Source organism: Cydia amplana, chromosome 5, assembly GCF_948474715.1.
Source record: "Cydia amplana chromosome 5, ilCydAmpl1.1, whole genome shotgun sequence".
NCBI lineage: Eukaryota > Metazoa > Arthropoda > Insecta > Lepidoptera > Tortricidae > Cydia > Cydia amplana.
In genome coordinates, this window is record NC_086073.1 from 1,619,633 (window position 1) to 1,639,444 (window position 19,812).

The 19,812-nt window shown below is 37.7% G+C and overlaps 1 protein-coding gene across 2 annotated transcripts in view; it reads left to right on the forward strand.

Annotated features, from left to right (window-relative positions):
• Positions 1–19,812, forward strand: part of LOC134647777 (nephrin) — a 514,499-nt gene that overhangs the window by 443,271 nt on the left and 51,416 nt on the right. For both annotated transcript variants that reach the window (XM_063502080.1, XM_063502081.1), the window contains one exon: positions 4,118–4,272. In XM_063502080.1, coding sequence (XP_063358150.1) covers positions 4,118–4,272 — 155 coding nt within the window. The remainder of the gene's footprint in view (positions 1–4,117; positions 4,273–19,812) is intronic.

The window sequence follows — 19,812 nt, forward strand, 5'->3', positions numbered from 1 at the left end:
GGGCGTGTCCCGCGCCCAGATTTTTTGAAACAAAAAATTATTACTCAAGATGGGGCATTATATCGGAGTTATTATCGGTGTTCACGCATAAGGTATTAGTTAACTGATCATATTCTTTATATCAAAATAATGTGTTTGCTCAACACATTGAATAAAACCAAATTTAGGATGTGTCCCGGGCTATTGACTGATTTCGGTGTAATTTACAAACCATGTCGGTACTCTTACAAAGTTGTAGACCAGGAACTCAGTGGCTCAAACAAAGTATGCTTTAGTTGTGCCTTAACCGTTGAATAAAGTAGAGGTGCAGTCACAGTATACTAAGGTAGTTTTTTTAATGTTTCTCTGTCATTCGGTGGATTTGGTTCTATGTTTTTTTGAGATCGGTGGTGCAATTTTCTCCCACAGTTTTAGTGCATTTATCGCTATGCAAGTGATTAAGAAATCCTCGAAAGTACCTAAACCCATCGTTATTACATCTCCTCTGTATAATTCATACTATTTCTGTAATTGCTAAAAAGCGATTAATTTTGACGTCACTGGTGTTGATTTCCTTGGTTTCGGTGGATTGTTTGACCACCGATATCAAGAAAGTGATCACCGAATTCAAATCCTGCTTTGTAAACTAGTTTGTTGTACTTTATTTTCTAACTTATCACACCTAAAAAGTTCAAGATATGCTTTATAAACGTAAAACTATGCTTGTACGTAAATTAAGTCATAGTATAAGTAAACAAAATCACTAGTTTACAATGAGTGGTGTTTTTTTTTTCACAAGATGTATGTTGAAAATCGTAGACCCAATGTTTCTTTCTCTCTTTTCGCTGTTGTCTTGATTTATCTTCAAACCAATGGAGTATATTATGTGAATTTGTCCTCTGTATCACTTGATACCCTACACCATGATACCTTTAAACGTGTCAGCCATATTAAATAAATGCAGTTAATTAGATCCCACTTCGTTTAAAATAATTTGTGTTTTTACATACTATGCAAGGTGCACCCACAAAACAAGGGATTAATAATAAAGTGGCCTTCTATTGTCGATATCGCTTCAAAGGCACTGAACGTACCTACTGATCAATATTTCTAAAGCATAGCCATGAACACAAATTCAACAAAGCCAATGTTTTAACAATCCTCAATGTCTGATGTATTTATTTATGTTTAAATATCGGAGTTACAATTTCGCTCAAGTGTGTGAGGGTGCAGGAGATCATAATTAATAGGTGATTTGATCTTTAAGCATTAGTCAACAACTTCAAATAGTTTTAAATTGAGGGAGTTCACGCTTTAAACCTCTGTCATTAAAAAATACTACATATTTATAAGTCTAGCAAAATACTCGTTTTCCGTATTGTTTACATTGTTTTATAAGTGCATTAAATATTTTTGAGCATTGAACACCACTCAAAAGTATCTTGTTTATCGGGTGTAGGTGACATAAGTTTCTTTTTGATGAGTTGCCGTTGGATTGTGTGAAACAAATATTTTCTTCTTCATAGCACTTATGTGCGAATTTATGGTCGACATGTCTGAAACTCGTTTCAGGACCATACATCGCCCTATTGTATGAGGATAGTCAATTAGTGTGGGATATCTTCTAGAGATGTTGTTTCATAAGCCGCTACTTGGTTATTTTAAAATCTTGAGTAAACAAAGGTACTATTTATTAAATTTATGTAAGCTATGCTATATAATTAGCCTCGCTACATCGCTTATCATCAAATAAGAATACAAATATTAATAAATTATAATATAATTTAGATATAAAATTGAAGTGTGATTTTTGTGTAAGCATTTTTGAATTCGGTGACGCAAATTGATTTCAGTGCCTGCACATGATTTCGGTGTTTTTTAAATCTCGAATATCAAAGAAACTATAAGGTTCTAATGGAGGCCTCCACTACCAATATTTTTTATATTAAGGCTAGATTTTAGGAAATAAAGTTGTGTATCAAATAAGTAAAAAATAAAATTCGGCACCGAAATCAGGCACCGAACGTCATCACTGAGAATCGCCCTTATATTACTTATATAAGATAAAAAATGATATAATCTTATAACAATGATATTCGCCAAGCGGTGAGAACCTTTAAGTATTTATTTTGCAATCTTGAACATCTAAACTCCTAGCCAGCTCTAAAGAGGAGCAGTATGTGCTGACAACTCCTATCTAAAACTATTGAATAAACCAAAATATACGAATTATTTGAAAGTTAGAAGAGCCCTATATGTACTAGTAGTATTTCTACTTATATAGTATTAGCTTATAATGTACATATTTCTGTTTTCAAATCACACCAATCAAATTATTCACCTTTCATAGGTTTTTTTTTAATACTTATGTCTAAGTCAGGCGAAAGTTTTCTAATTAAAATGAAGTTACGATTGTACGTTGGTACTCTACTCGTTGGTAGAAACAAATGACTTAATACCTATCACACACATTGCCAACTACTTCTGCTGTTTACCCGATAAGGGCCAGATCAGTTATTCGTTCAGAATTTGTTCACTGGGCAACACCGCAGGCAAGTTGCTAATGCCAACTTTTGATCGAGAACTTTGCGGAATATGGGGAGCGCTTTATTTGAACGGGTGTCAGGTGTGCGAGTCGCGGTGAAATGAGTATTCACATAAAATATTCTGTAATACGGTGTATGAAAACTTAGACTGTATTCTAAGCTAGCAGAAATCAAAGTAATTGTGTGTACATTTTTGCAAACAACTATGCTACCTTTCACATTTTATTCTGACGAGGTTTTCAATTAAATTTGACTTGATTCAGTTCTACAAGTATCTACAAATTAAAATCAAGTTTCAAAGTCATAGAAATCAAAGGAGGTTCTAATTTCAAAAACGCAATCGCTTTCAGTTTTAAGAAATTAAATACTCCTGCTTTGAAATTAAAATTACAGTCACTTCGCAAAACTGATGATTCTAATTAAAGAAATGGATCAAAGCACGGTTTCATTGTGTCAACGTAACCTGAGCGTCGACACATTTTAATTGTTTTTCTGAAACAAAAGGCTCCCCTAAAGTTGTCTCATTTGACCTGACGACGTGTGCTTATTTGAATATTTAGCGGTGGTTTTGTTGACAGCGCGATTATCCCGCACAGGTGCGGGTTTTTATGTGTCGTCCCAATATTATACACGGCTGTTGTTCACAACGCCTTTTGTAAACATCAGTCTGGTCCACATTAAGTCAAAGCGATGATCACAGCTTAAAATAGTCGTCATCTCTGAAGAGGGTTCTGTGAAAGGTTTGTAGTCGTGTACAAGGTATTTTGTGAACAGAAAGGCTCGTAGTGACCTAGTGACGAGCCGTGGGGCGAAAAGTAACAAGATGGATTCGCCGCAGCTGCGCGCGGGGATAAATAAAAGGCGGCGTTTATCACCCCGTTTTGTATAGAAATTTAATTACGGAATACCGGGGTGCGAGTGGACTCGTAGATTACTGGTACATAACGGCTTTCGGGTGATACTTAAAGAGGAATACGCTCGTAAAGTATTCTTTATCGTAATATATTTTAGGGCACGCTTTTGATAAAAGATTGACTTTTCTACAACCTGATCATCATCAGGCTAAAGGCATTTAATGCTGGACTAACCTTTTCACTCAGGATGATGTAAAGCCTAGAAGATTTCTAACAACCGTGGTGAACTAATTGAACTATTATTACTATGTATAGAAACGGCACAGAGAACCAGTATTTAGCGTCATGAGTTATTGTTATTTTGACAACAAACTATAGAAGCGTAACGCGTAAGCGCCAAGATTTTTACCGGTGCTTACAAGGTTTTGGTCGCGTAGTGCAGGTTGCGATTGCGACAATTTCACTGTTTGGTATGGCTTCTATAATTATAGTAATAATAAGTCAATGGGTGAACTATGTTATTAGAGTAATGCTCTTGATTTTATCAAAAGAGGTGGATTAAGCTATTTTAGATCCACTTTTATAACACGTCGGCGTAATGGAACTAGGTTTCAAGGCTTAATTTCATCTACGTTATATTCTCAACAATACCCAACCTTTATAACTAACCGTGACCAGTCTTTATAATTTCCTCGCCACGCTGACATTTCAAACACTCAACTATATGTTAATTTGCAGAGTGAACCTGTCATCAGACGAGCCCTCATGGACAGTGCGGGGGCTGGAGTGGGACGTAAGGTTCCGACTCGAGGCCGTCGCGGTGAACGGCAAGGGCCGTAGCGCACCCGCGAGGCTGGATGACGTGTTGTTCCGGGACCCTGAGAAGAGAACAGGTCAGTGGTAAACTAGTTTTTATCAAGCAGATATCTGCGAGCGCTACTAGATAAGATAAGATATCGTTTATTTGCGGGAATTATGGTAGTTAACAGATGTTACATAGTTTTTATAGGACTCGACATAATTCAGACGAATAACGGCATGCAAATACCGCCTTAAACACATTATCAAGATCGTCTAATAGTGCAAGTAACGGATATTGCAGTAAATCCGCAATGTTTTTGAAACTGACGGAAATAGAGGCATGCCATGAGCTGTTTTTTCAGCCAGCGCATTTTATTTCGTAAATTTTATCTTCATTTTTTTTTTACTAAGCATTTTTTACATTCATTGTGACAGAAAAAGCACTTGCAAACCTTCAGAAAAATTGCTTTTGTACGGGACAGCGGTAGACAATTTCGTAGAAAGCTGATAAAACATTATTTCATCTTAAATGTAATTATTTGTGCGAAACTATCAAATTCTCATAATGCAATTCGACCTCCAAATCACATCGTTAATCAGCTTGCATGTTACTGTATAGCCTGAACTTACGACCTTTTAATCGCATTCAAATGACCTATTTAGATTTCTCTAGAAGACCATTCTAGATTTAGCTTAGCGCAAATACCTGAGTCCCAAGCAAGTTACTCAAACTATCTTTAGAGCGGTTTATTTTCTGCCAACCCGGGTAGAGCAAGTTGAATTTCATAGCTTGTCACCCGGTTAAGGTTTACGACATCGAATATTATATTGCAGTGTACCTACTCTGGATCACGATTCGAAATGCATATATAAAATATATAGGTTTAGAGACATAAAATAATACCAGTAGTAAATTTTTACGTTAACCTGTATAGGTATAACAGTTATGTAAAGGTGACGATTGGATGGCAAATGCAGCCACATTACTGTTGCTGCATTACTGCTAGACAGAGAGAGGGATGAGTATACCGTATACCAATATACCAATAAATGATACCTACCAATATATGTCTATGTCTATAGTTTTTTTGTTCTAATCTACTGACAAATTGGGTTTGCCAGACTATACTTTGAACTGTGAAGCAATACCTCCAAGAAAGTTAGCTATAGTTCGTTCGCGTTAAGAATGCAGTAAAATCAACATTATCACATAGCCATGCTTGTAACAGTTGTAACCAATCAAATCGTTCCTAATAGAAAGTCAATTCCACAGTGACCAGTTGAAGGCATACTTTCTAATTAGGAGCGATTTGATTGGTTACGAGCATCTCGGAAACGGCTCTAACGATTTCGATGAAATTTGGTATATGGGGATTTTCGGGGCCGATAAATCGATCTAGCTAAGTCTTATCTTTGGGAAAACGCTGGTTTTTGAGTTTTTATATATTTTCCGAGCAAAGCTCGGTCTCCCAGATATTTTATATTATAGGGGGTATTACTGCCATGTTTTGCCGCCAGAGTGCAGGACTGGCACCCATCGTAAACCATAGAGTAACTTATACATACTGTGCCTTAAACTATTTTTTGACAAGTTTTCAAAGATAAATAAAATATGACATTGATACATCTAGGCGGTTTGTTTACAAAAGGCCTTCCGGGAAACGCGAAAATCGAAACTCAGCTACATATCTGCCTCTTTATCGCTCGAATGTGCAAGAGTGATAACAAAATTTCAACTCTCTCGTTTGCGAGTGATTGTGGCACCCCCTAGTTTCGCGTAATACTCCCTCCCTATTGCGTCAAATTCTGCAGATAAACTAATCATTATATTCTGCCCAAGAGTACATTTAGTCCTTGCCTTCTAAGATAAGAAGGTTAAGTACTTTGCCCAACGAATAGCAGCTAGAGTGCCTATTATCGCTAGTCCCAATTATTACAGAATGTCTGAGTACTAGACTACTTAGAAAGCTTTCTAAAGATATTTGAAAGGCCTTAGAAATGAAATCATTAGTTGTGCTAAAATAAGGTCTAAGAGGATTGCACGGGTATACTTGATAATATTCGTGTGAATAGATGTTTTTTTAGGGTTCCGTACCCAAAGGGTAAAAACGAGACCCTATTACTAAGACTCCGCTGTCCGTCCGTCCGTCCGTCCGTCCGTCTGTCACCAGGCTGTATCTCACGAACCGTGATAGCTAGACAGTTGAAATTTTCACAGATGACGATGTATTTTTGTTGCCGCTATAACAACAAATACTAAAAACAGAATAAAATAAAGATTTAAGTGGGGCTCCCATACAACAAACGTGATTTTTGACTGAAGTTAAGCAACGTCGGGCGGGGTCAGTACTTGGATGGGTGACCGTTTTTTTGCTTGTTATGCTCTATTTTTTCTTGTTGGTGCGGAACCCTCCGTGCGCGAGTCCGACTCGCAATTGGCCGGTTTTTTTTTTAAATGGGCGGACCAATCGAACTTTCTTTGTTAGTAGAGTTGTGAAAACAAGACAAAGTTTGTGAAAAATGCTATTCGTTTTCTATGACGGTTGATCGGTGATCACGAGGTGTTTTAGAAAATCGAAGTGTCGGACGCCTCGGCCCGAACCCAGACCGTTCTAGCGTGACTCATCCTTAACCTGTCAAATCCCACGATATGACGTCACCATAAGCGTTCTGGCTCATATATGAGCCGTGGGAGCTGACAGATTAATAAGTCATAATTATCAGCAATAGGCTACATGACTAATTTTTTTTATGATATCAATCGATCGGGTTTGTTTTTAGGATCAAATGTCTATATGGGACCCACTGCATTAAAGTAACACAAAAGTCAGAAATTGTAGTCAAAGTCCGACACTCGCACTTCACTCGCGAAACGCCCTATAAAAACGGCCAGAGGCCGTGACGTCATCGCCCATCTTGTAGTAAGGACAAAACAAGAAAATTGCGTTTTTGTCGGTGAAATATTGCGTTTATGTATATAGTTACTATACAATATTTTTTTGGATGAAATGTAAGGAATCGAATGGTACCCTTACTTTTATCGTTTTTGGAAGTAAAAAAAAAACTTAAATTTTGAAAGTTTCAGGTCCTGTAATTTTGTAATTTTTCAATACCTATTTTATTTTAATATCCACATTATTGTGATAAATTGCTCGTTTGCTATTTTGTTATAAAATTCAACATGTGTCATCATCCCTATTCTGGCAATTTGGTAAATTGTGTTGGTATTTAGTATAAATCGTCAGGTGACAAGCAAAAGTCACTAAGTACCACCACAAGTTCATAGCCATAGCCATAGTGAACCATATTAGTACGAAAAGAATGTTGATTTATGTTTAAATTTTTTATTGTAATTAGTGACTTTTGCTTGTCACTTGACGAAATATCTGGGAGACCGAGCTTTGCTCGGAAAACATAATTATAAAATCTCAAAAATTTTGCGTTTTCCCAGAGATAAGACTTAGCTAAATCGATTTTTCGGCCCCGAAAACACCCATATACCAAATTTCATCGAAATCGTTAGAGCCGTTTCCGAGATCCCCGAAATATATATACTGCCCTGCTAAGCCGAAAAGCGCTATCTCAAAAGAAAACTCATTGCTAACTTATACTTACTTTAGTTTCTATAGCTGAGAATTCCATTTTCAAAATCATTTGTTTTTGAGATAGCGCTACTTGGCTTAGGAGGGCAGTATATATATATAAATAAATATACAAGAATTATTCGTTTAAAGTTTAAAGGTATTAGATTAGATAGATAGATCGCTCGTTTAAAGTTATTACTTAGATAGATTACGTATGTTATGGTTATAGAAATACTATGTAGTTCTATGCAAACCAATTCGCGGACAGAAGCCAGTGCCAGTGACGATATATTATAAATGCACCAAAAATCGATACCTTCGTGTATTGTTTCCGACTTTACGACAAGCAGATCTTGTACTCGTAGGTACAGTCAGCAGCGAGCGATACGTTCAGCGCCGTAAATCCTTATTACCACCGCCTGCAGCGGCACTTTAAATATTTACCTTTACGGCTAATACAGTGGAGACTGCACGCCGTAAGGTTACTGACTTTGGGATTATTTCTTTTTAGTTTTCTGAAATCGGTATAGAAAATTGGTACTAGAAAACTCCTGTGACCCTATAAAATTTTCAATATATTTAAAATAGGTTTGCAAAAGGTGTATGATTGTAAATAAATTTATGAAAGGGTTATATCAAATAATAATTTTGTAACGTATTATATTAGGTGCGTATATATTTACATATTTCCAGAGTGTAATGGAAAAGTTAGCGCAAAAGTAACGTGGAAAGGGAATATTTGATGGAATCTTGGAATATTTCTAGCTGCAAGTTCCTAGGTTGCTATTCCAATCGCCTGCGAGAATATTGATTGCTCGAGTAATTTGTTTGCGTGCGAGATCCGAGGACTTGTAGCCTGGCCGGTTTATGCCCGAGCTAGTGGCAAGGCAGCCGCTCACTTTCACTTTTCAGGCCTGTGCAAGCCGGTTGTGCGTGTGCATAGACGTGCACGTGCGCGTTGTAATATACAGATCCTTATGAGAGATGGCACATCGCTTGCGTGATGTGTGCGTGCATGCACTGCTCCAACAATTTGTGCATGCACTGCTCCAACAATTTGTGCATGACTACGCACACAACAGGTGTGCTCTGGCAAAGGCTGATGATCAGCTTCAGCTCGAAAATGGTCGGAGATTGTACACATACTGTATTATAAGAGCATTAATTGGCTAGTTAAGATACGTCGTAATATACAGATTTATGAGAGACCGCCGCGTGTGCGTGCACGGCTGCAACATTTTACACATTTTGCACACGTCTACGCACACGCACCCGCTGTGCTCTGGTCTATATTGAATTTCCTTGCACTTGTCCTTCAAAACTCCTCGAGGTCATGCTATACTGGTCCGTTCCAACTCAACTCTGCGCTTATGAAAGCAATAAGAACAAAGCCTCGCTCGTTAGTGAGCGAGCAACATGCCGCAACTTCAACTCAGTCATTCTTTGGATTATTCCCGATGACGTTATAGCCCGACGTTTCTAAGATGTCACAAAGACAAATTTCAGAAGTGGAATGAGTTGCGTCTTGCTTACAATAAAAGCTAGAGCCCAGATATATCGTGGAATTATCGATATTTCACAGTTCAGTTTTCACTTTATCGTCGTTATCATTGTAACGTACTATGTAATAGTACTAGTATGTACAGTCGGCCAAAAATGTGGTCTACCACCCTACGGTGGAGGTTCGTTTGAACGTCATGAGACAACAAGGTCGATTTCCCCTTGCATAATATTATGCCAGTGACAATTGTCAACCTTAGCGATCGTTACATCTCGCAGAAACTTTTGTCAAAACTGGTAGACCACTTTCTTGGCCCACTGTACATTACACATAGGTACTGTACAAAAAATTCGTACATGGAGTCATAAAAAAATATTTAAAAAAAATGTATATAATTTTCGAGTATTTTTCTAACCATCATCAGCCAATATTTTTCCTTTTTGAGTATATACGTCTAAATTAATAATATTTATCACATTGCTTTCAGTTCACTCTTCATTATTCTGTATATCAATAAATATGGTGTACTTACTTATATTATAGTTCGTTTTTTTTAGCATTAGAAAGAAGGTAAGCGATCTTGACATATCTTTTAATTAAAAACGCTTTTTAAAAATCAGTAACTTACACTTATGAAAGCAGAAGAATATAAATGATCGTATTAGATTCATAAATCATAACTGTTACATATTTGCCGTCACTTATTTTTAAAATATGTTTTTCAATTAAAAGACACATCAAGATTGTGTACCTTTTTTCTAATGCTAAAAAAACGAACTATAGTAAGTACAGATGATAATTATGTTTACTTGTTATCCATTCTGAAAAGTGGATTCTGAAGTTAATTGTATCAATACTTTGAAGTCAATAAGAGAGTACTACATTGTTTCCAAATTTCCACGAAATTTCCGGACTTTGATAATGGACAGAAACCTTCGTATTATATTTCAACAAAGTTTATGTCAAGTCACGAAGACTAATCTAAGATCACACCTAGTAGACCTTGATTAGATTGCCAGAAGCATTAAGGAAATGAACATTGTAAGCAATCTTTGATCTGAGAGTGGTGAATATAAACACCTTTAGATATCAGCCAGCACTAAAGATCATCCTAAAGTATTAATTACGTCTCATAGATCCCGCACTGTAAATATAAATATATTCCAAAATAAAAGGACTTAAATATAATTACAGAATCTGTGATCACACTTGCAAAGTTTTTATAATTTGAGTCAGACACTATCAGTAATATTGTCATTACCATGTTTATACGTCAGCAGTTCCACTTCACCAAATATCAGTTACCGAGAGCAATAAAATTTTACAAGTTACAACATAAAGTAACCTCTGTAGTGATTTGGTTATTTTTTGTTGTAACTTGTTATTATATTGTAACTTGGTATTCCGTCGTCTTTATGGCTACCACCAGTTTGGCACTGACATAAACGCCATCGAGAACGTAATTTACTTTCTATGCATCTCGCTCGTACTCGCATATTAGTGCAAGCGAGATGTATAGAAAGTAAATTACATTCTCGATAGCGTATATGTTAATTTCAGACACTGTCAGTGACTCATGGTACGGGCTGTGGTCCGGCTTTAAATTATACCAATTCAAACAAAAAAATAACGTTCCAAATCAACCCAGTTGTCTTCTATTAATTGGAGAACTTGCATAAACAACAGCAAAAATAAAAGCAAGATTCCAACGAATTCATAAACCTTCTCACATTATTTATTAGTTGGTTAAGATATTCAGTGATTAACATGATAATCAAGTGATTGACATGAAATATGTACCTACAGCATTCTAACTGTTAGTGCATGAGAGTGCTTAAACGTACAGTGAACAGCAGAATTCCTTATACGCTCCGTCTAGCAGGTAAAATCCGTGTCCTAAGATCTTCAATTTGAGACCAAATAGTTTATCCCGGACTTTAATATAATTGAAAAGACACAGGCCAATTCGAACTAACACTACTGACATCAGAATCTTTGAATAATGTTATCGTGCGTCTCGCCCGCACATTTACGAACAAGTAAATTACTTGTTCGTATCATTAAATGATCATAAGCGAAGCATGATAAGCGAATGCTGATTGACATCAGTTAGATACATACATACATATAATAACGCCTATTTCCCGAAGGGGTAGGCAGAGACCACGGATTTCCATTTGCTACGATCCTGACATACCTCTTTCGCTTCCGTTATACACGCTCGCCGGTTTATGGTGCTCATGACCTCGCCTTTCTTTAGGATTTCCCCGATATATTTCCCAGAGAAAGTCCCTTCCAACTCCCTCTTCTACTTCTCCCTTATACACTCTCTTTGTCAACCTTCTCAACCTCTTCTTCTTAACTGACTGAGTTAGATGTCATTCTGATATCAGTGTACGTTCGAATTAGCCTACAGGGTGTCGTAGCTAATCAGCGGAGGGGTATGTCGACTATTTCTTTGATGCGTATAATGGGGATTCCGGGCAAGTTCGAGTTGAGTCGTTATTGTGATGTAATTTGATTCAAGGACGCGAGAGTAGTGATGCGCTTGATTGAATTCCTTAGAATATTTCTCTGTTCCCTGAATAATTCCCTAACAAAACTATTTTTAAGTGGCACTGGATTTTAGAATCATCAAACAAAGTAGAAAAAGAATTCAGTTTTCTTTGATTATGCTGTAAGGAGTTTAAAGGTTGGTTTAAAGTTCATAACTTTACTAAACCATAGTTATATAACTATGGTTTAGTAAAGTTATGAACTTTAAAGTAGTATATACTACTTAACATATAAAACTTCAGTTTATACTTGTAACCAATTTTGTTGTATTATAACTATTGGTTACAAGGACAAATTTAAAAGTATAATAGTATACTCATGTATCCAGAAAAAAGTACTTTGATAAGGTGACTACTATAGTTATTGGACTTATTGGCCACTAGAATAGTAATTGGCCACTCTTAACAATAATAAAGGCTTCAATTGGCTTGTTTCTTTCCGATTTGTTAGGAGTAGCCAGTGACTTAGTAGCCAATAACTATAGCAGTCATTATTATGATTAACTTTTTAATCAAGTTTAAAAATATATTCTCTTTCAGCGAACAGCCACCAAATTTACCCAATATATTGTTTTGATCAGGAATATTCCTACGAATTTTCCAAAAATATTCCCGCTCGGGAATAGTTCCCACGGCCTATCACTAGAGGGGAGGCTTCTCAGGAGCCTCTTGATTAATCTCGCCGGTAAATCCGAGGCGCGTTTAATTAAAATGGGATAATCTGGAGGTTGCAGCGGCGGGCAGCTGCGCCAGGTACCTACTCGCCCTTTTTGGCCCTCCAAGAAATCCAAAGATTTGTATTGAATATAGCAATAGAATTTTATACAATCGCGATTTACTAAGAGAGCTTTTCAGTCAAGTACAGTGTTTAGGCCACAAAGCTTGCTGAGTGATTCTGTTATTTTTACAAATGTAAGTACCGAAAGACCTCTCAATATAATAACGTTTAAAAAAAACAACGGGTTGCACTCCGGGAGTGCCGACAAAAGTAAAAATTCAATGACTAGTCCAAAATGTCTGCAGCACTATGTATAATTGACCCATTCTCCTTTCTATTGAAAAACTTTAGTTCCGAAATTGCTGGTCAGTGCGCCTAAATTTGTAGCGTTAATTGTTTAAAATTCGAATAGAAATTGTAAAGACACCTTGCAGACCTCGCATCTAAATATTTGGTCATGATATTTTGAGTTTTATTCACCAGTACTAGAGTTCACTTTTATTAGCGATTTCATCAAGATGTAGCTTTATTGAATTATATTTGAGTGATATAAAGTTAGAATGTAACTGTGAGATCCTCGTATTTCAGCCCGTACAATATTAGAACCTTTTTCATGTAATGTCATTGAGTTTATTTTTTATTTTTTTTATTTTATTTTTTTACATTCTTTTATTTACAAGTTTTTATTGATTTAAATGCCATCTAAATGAGTCGACATCTAAACCTTACGGTCATGTGATCTCCTTACGGTCACGTGATCGCCTTACGGTCACGTGATTGCCTTACGCTGTCTCGAGTTTATCATTTTTTCCCCACCTCAAAAAGTGCCCAGCGCCGCTAAAGAAGTTTTCACTTCAAAAAATCAAGAAAAGAAAATAATTTCTCGCTGGAAAGCTGCGTCACGATGAAACTGTATCGGATTGAATAGGGTCCTACATATTATATCAAGTGTAAAATTACTTATGGAAACGTAATGCGCATCAGTGTGATGTGAGATCGAGCGTGAAATGTTGCGTGAGGCGGTATGCACACTGAGGTACTGACCGTTTGATGTAGGTAATAAAATAAATAATTATGTAAAAATAAAACACATATTTTGCAAACCCAAAAATGAAAACGAGCGTCATCTCTATCAGTAATTCTATTTAAAAAAATGTGGATTCTGAGAGATACCAAAGTTAGTGTAGGTTTATTGATCAAAAGCCGAAATAGATGTCATATAGGTACTAAAGAAAAAGTGACCAAGCACTCAGTGGGGGGGGGGAGGAGCTGGATTGGCATCTTCAGCCTACGCCGAATTTATCGGTTCTACAGTGTCGAAATAATCTGGGAATATGAAGAAAAAGACCCCGACGAATTGAGCACGTTTTTTGTGCAGCAGGTAAAACCTGAACTACTTGCAGTCCAGCAAGAGAGAGCTATCTGCTTTACCTAGTTATGTTAGTTTTTACTCAAACATCCCAATTGATAGTATTAGGACTCCAAGCAAGACCGTGAGTACGTTTTAGCGCACGTTGTGCCCACAGTCCTTCCGTGCCTTACCCACAACGCGATTACGCAGCAAATTGCGAACCCATGCCTCACCCTTCAATCAAACATGCCCAATTTCGTACCCAAAGCGTTCGACGACCTTATTCCAAACAAGAGAAGAGAAACGAGAAACAAGCTAAGGCAAACCAGAATAAGGCTCCCATTTAGTATAGAATAGAATATAATTTATTCGTAAGCACAGACAATACATAATATTATATGAAAGAAAACACAAAATAAGATTAAAGTGCCACGAAATGGCCTCATCTCAGCATGTTGCTGGTGGCTTCCAGCGCTATAGGATTTCGCAATCACGCTATAGTAAACACCCCTATGATAAATCCTGTAAAATCTCGTCAGTTTACAGGTATCAGTCAACAATAATCCAATTATTCTCTTAGGTGTCTCATGATTGGTGCCGTTACTATTTTATTTTATTTATTCAATTACATATTATTTATTCATTTATTTATTTCGGTGAAGGAAAACATCGTGAGGAATCCTGCATACATCTGTGAAGAAATTCAAAGGTGTATGTGAAGTCCCCAATCCGCATTGAGCTAGCGTGGGGACTATAGCCCAAGCCCTCTCGCGCATGAGAGGAGGCCTGTGCCCAGCAGTGGGACGTTTATAGGCTCACATTATATTATTTTATTCAATTATAATTATAAGCTTACAGTAGTACCAAAGCACCTATAATGCTAACAACAGTATTTAACAATACAATAATGCAACAGTACCTACATCTAACGCATATTTAAATTTTAAATGAATTCATTACATAATGAGCGTATTTTACTAATCAAAGTGTGCCAGCCATCGGCGAACACGTCGGCTGGTACTATAGACTGGTTTTCAGAAAGCTTCATTCACTGCCCCACTAAACCAATGGTAATATAGCCACCCGTTTACCTTCCTTCCGGCAATTCGGCCCGTTCATTTTCACGGAGATGAAAAGACAACAAGTTACTTTAGAGCCATCGATCTCTGTCAATAACGATACGGCTGGAAACAGTGGAATAAAGATACCTATTGAATTTGGGTCGCGGTCGCCCGGCCGTGACTATTCCGGTTGTAGACAGGCTGAAATAGCTTTCGGCTTGAGTTTGAGACGGCACATAAGGTACAGGATTATAGTTACGAAGCAGAGAAACAGCTTCAAATAATTGTTATTACATAGGCTTAGTTATTACAGTCGCGCCTTCCACATAAGATATAACTAGATGCATCATTCAGTCACATTCGGATACCGCGAATTTATAAGAGACGCAAGCACATCATGACGTACGCGGGTGGCTACCATCAGCCGTAAAAGTGAATGGCGACCTTATCAATGAATTCATTCATAATTTCTCCATGCAATTTCGCAGCCCACTTTACCGATAATACGCCTGCAGTGCGTTTTAATATCCGCTTTGCATCCAAGCACCATATTGTTATGGCTAAAGTAATGTACGAATCCATATAGTTCTGCTATTGCACGCATTTAAGGCATGATTAAAATAAAAACCATATATGGAAGTGAAAAACTGTTGTGAAGCTGTAACTCTATTACGTTTCTTCACTCCTGCACTTAAAGATACACAGTTGACTCGTGTTAAGCAATCTCGACGACAAACATTAACAGAGAACTCAGTACACTTCGCTAGTGCTAGTAAAGCAACGAAACTGGCGAACGCAATACACACTGATTTAAACTTTCACCATTTTTACACATTATTAAATTGTACAACGGGACTTAATCGCGTATCTAAATTTTAAGATTTACCTCCGACGTTTCGAGGACGGCGTTGTCCCCGTGGTCTCGGAGAAGACTGGCTTAAGTTGACATGAGCATCTTCTAACCGCGCGAGTTTTTCGAACTACCCGCACTTGGTCTTGTTTATCCGCTTGAACGTTTTGCGCACTAGGGATGTCACTCTGTCGACACACAACACTAACGATATTCGATCGCGAACGCAATGTCAAGCTGACTGTTCGGACACTGAGCATTACAGAAAATGTTTGAGAAAGGTACCGTTCGAATTCATACTGTACCAGCGTTACTGCTGTAATATTGCGACGGGACATTTCTGCCGGCATTGGTTATTTAAAAAGTGAAGTGCCTCACTTTAGAAACGGCGTAAAAAGTGAAATAAGTAACGACATCTTGGAAGAGTTTTTATTTATTATCGTGCGTCTCGTTCCACTATTTATAATTGTGTCTATCTCTGTCTACGTTGTCTGTACCGCTAAATAGGTAATTAAGTATCGGTGAAGAGTATTACGTTTCGATCTTTAATGTCGAATATAGAATTTGCCCTCGACCTAATTCAGTAAGCGACACGGCGAGATAATGCTCATCCGGTGCCTTGATGTGACTTGATAAGGAAGCATTGTGGTGCACGTCACGTGTCGCCGGGTGTACCGTGCACAATGGCTCGTGCACGTTGTAAATAATTGTTTGTAGCCGCGTTGACTTGTAACGAATAAAGGCTTGTTTACACTTTAGCGGTATTGCGGCACGACATTGCTGCCGACTGACTTGCTGCCGCAAATATAAATTTGGCATTTGTGTCAGCAATGCATTCAGCAATAATGTTTCGCTGCAGTCCTGCTGCCGACAACTTCATTACTCCACGAAACGCCAATTTTAATATAAATGGTTTAGTATTGCAGCGCGATATTGATGCCAACTGAATTGTGGCCGCAAATGTCAAAATCGATGTTGCTGCCCGGATTTTTGTCATTTTTTGTAAATAATAGGTATATGAAGTCTTTAGTAAACCAACATACTTACATATTATATATTTTTTATCTTAAAACTAAAAATTACGTGACACATTATCATCATCACCAGCCCATTGCAGTCCACTGCTGGACATAGCGGTCTGCCGCTTTATGCATCCAGTCGCTGCCGGCCCTCCTGTCGGCCATCTGGCCAGAGGGCGTCTCACGCTACGTTTGCCCAGACGCACACAGAGACACATTATAGCTGCGATAAAATACGCAACGCCGCAGAGTCAGGGAGCCGGCCGCGGAGTCGCTGGAACTTGACAAATACGACGTGTATTCCTCCTCCTCTATCATCCTCATACACCTCTTTGTTAAGCATTTGCGGCAGCAATGCAGTCGGCTGCCACGTCGAGCCGCACGATTGCATAAATAATGCTGGTACAATCTGAAACCGAACAGTACCTTAATTATGATGTTAAGCAGTCACTCTGATAACCATGATCTCGCCTCAGTGCACCTAAATGCACTAGGGAACAAACAGGATTTGCGTGAGGACAATGCACTTATCCTTATCACATCACATCACCGAACCATGCACATTGCACATGCTTACCCGCCGCCTAATGAAATCAAAGGCCCAAATATCGTGTGTTGTGGTATGATTAGATTATGGCCGTTTTATGAGAGCATAGGTCTGCTTTTTTGGAAGAGAAACAATGGGTTTTTTCACCATACCAGCTTGTTAAAGGCTGTCTTTATCTTCGAAAACTGGATGAGAAAGTTGCAGAGTGGGAAAGTAATTGGAGTAAATTTTGAGTTGTTTACCTGTTTCCTAATTGGCTAGTGAAAATAGTGAAATTGACTTTTAAGGTCTGATTTTGAATGATAAATATTTAATAGCGTTACTTAAATGGATTTAATTTGTAATTTTTACAATTAGTATTAATTCTCGCCTTAGGAGATTCTTCGCATATAAAAAAAATTGTGTGCCACTCGATAGCAAAGTTTGTTTAACGCCCTCATAAGTCATAACGCTCAAGGTTCCGCTTTTCGAACCACTCGTACGATCGTGGTTAAATTTTGGAATGTAATATCGTCGGCAAAATTTGCTTAACAAATATTAAAACATAAATGTTCAAGTGTCGAATAATTTAAAAAAATACGTAAGTACAATAGTTTCATAATTACATTTAAAAAGTTAAAAAGTATTCTTTTAATTATGTCAATATAATATTTATAAAGAGCCAAGTCACAATCAAACATGACACGAAAATTGCCGTAATGGACAAAATTGTACTGCAATTAAAATTGGTAGTTTGATACAATTATACAGTCTAGTAATTGTCTGTTTATTTAAATTATCGATGTGATGTTTTTATCGCCAGAATAATAGGCTAGATAACAAATTTTCATTTATGGTATCAATCAATCAGGTTTGTTTTTATAATCAAATGTCTCTATGGGACCCATTGCATTAAAGCAATAACAAAAGTCAGAAATGATAGTCAAAGTCCGAAGTCGTACTTCACTCGCGAAACGCTGTTAAGGGTAACAAATCGCTATGTGAACGTGACGTCAAGGTCACTGAGATCGCATCTTGAAGTATGAACAAAACAAGAAAAATTTAGTTAAAATTTGGCATAGAGATAGTTTGAGTCCCGGGGAAGGACAGGATAGTTTTTATGTCGGAAATTATCCCTGAAGATAGTGCAAAGGGGGGTGGAATTGAAAAATTAATGAATTGCCTAATAATTTAAGTAAGCAATGCGCAAATTGAATGATTTCTAGCATTATCCAGGCGCTATACTTTAGCTGCTGTCACTAATTCCACGCAGTTACAGGCAAAAGCTAGTAAGATATAACACGGAAAATAAGTTCATTGTTTATGTTGTTGTGTCTCCTCTCCTCCCGATCCCGACAGTCTTCCCCCGAGCCAACTTTAAAGAGCGTCTCATTAATCGCATTTCCCCCCTCGCTAATTACCCTCTCGCACCGAGCTGGTAATTATATCCTTATTGCGTTATCGCCTCGGCTCGATGCTTCCTCATACACATACTAATTAAGTTTGGTTTCGTCGTCCTTTCACCGAGATTGCTTTAGGAGCGACAGTATTTTATAGTGCTCGGGACCCGTTCGGTTTTAAACGCGTGCCTTTTTGTTTAAAAACACGTCTAGCACAATATTTGTTGTCTGTTGTCGTTTAACCTCGCACTATCGACAGCTTGATACTTCTTAATCACTCTAATTCTATTGAGGTTTCATTGCCATATTATCTTCGAAGTTGTCTTTATCCAATCTATAGAGTGTTTTAACGCATGCATATTGGTTTGAAAGACAAATTAATTAAGTAATTCCAAAGCACACGTTTAACGATAAGTTTTGTTTTTATCCAAGCTTTATAATTGTGCAATTATTGCGTTCTTGCGTTGTGTACAATAAATCAAGACTTTTATTGGTTGAGGCCTTTAAACGCCATACGAAAGGATTAGGAACCCTAGGTAGCCATAAGAGAACGTGGTGCGCGTCACGTAGGAATGGCGTGATCGGCGAAATTTACCCCCAAACTTATTTTTTTCAGGTTTCAATCCTCTGGTACGTTAGTGCTATATATTCTACCCAGCCCGGGCCCCGCCGATCACTCCAGCACACACGACTCATCATTTTTATTTGGTCGGCGTTCGCCGCGCCATTTGTCGTCGGCGGCGGCGCGCCGCGTTAAATCACGCTTTGCAGCTATTTACGACAGTTATAGATTCGAGGATGCGTCGCGCCGTACATCAACGGCTTTTCCATTCTCGCCGATCACGTCTAAAAAGCTAAACTAGCCATAACATAGATTTTATTACTATTGACATACCTAGCGCGGTTTTACAGGCCCTAAAGCGATTTATATTAAAAATAGCCACCTTTTGGTATAATCTCGCCGAACAGCGTTGAAATATGACGCTCCGGCATAATCCGCCCTTTGTTCGGCCACTATCTGGCTCGACCGTCCTAAAGCATAATCTCGAATTATTCTAACAAAAGTT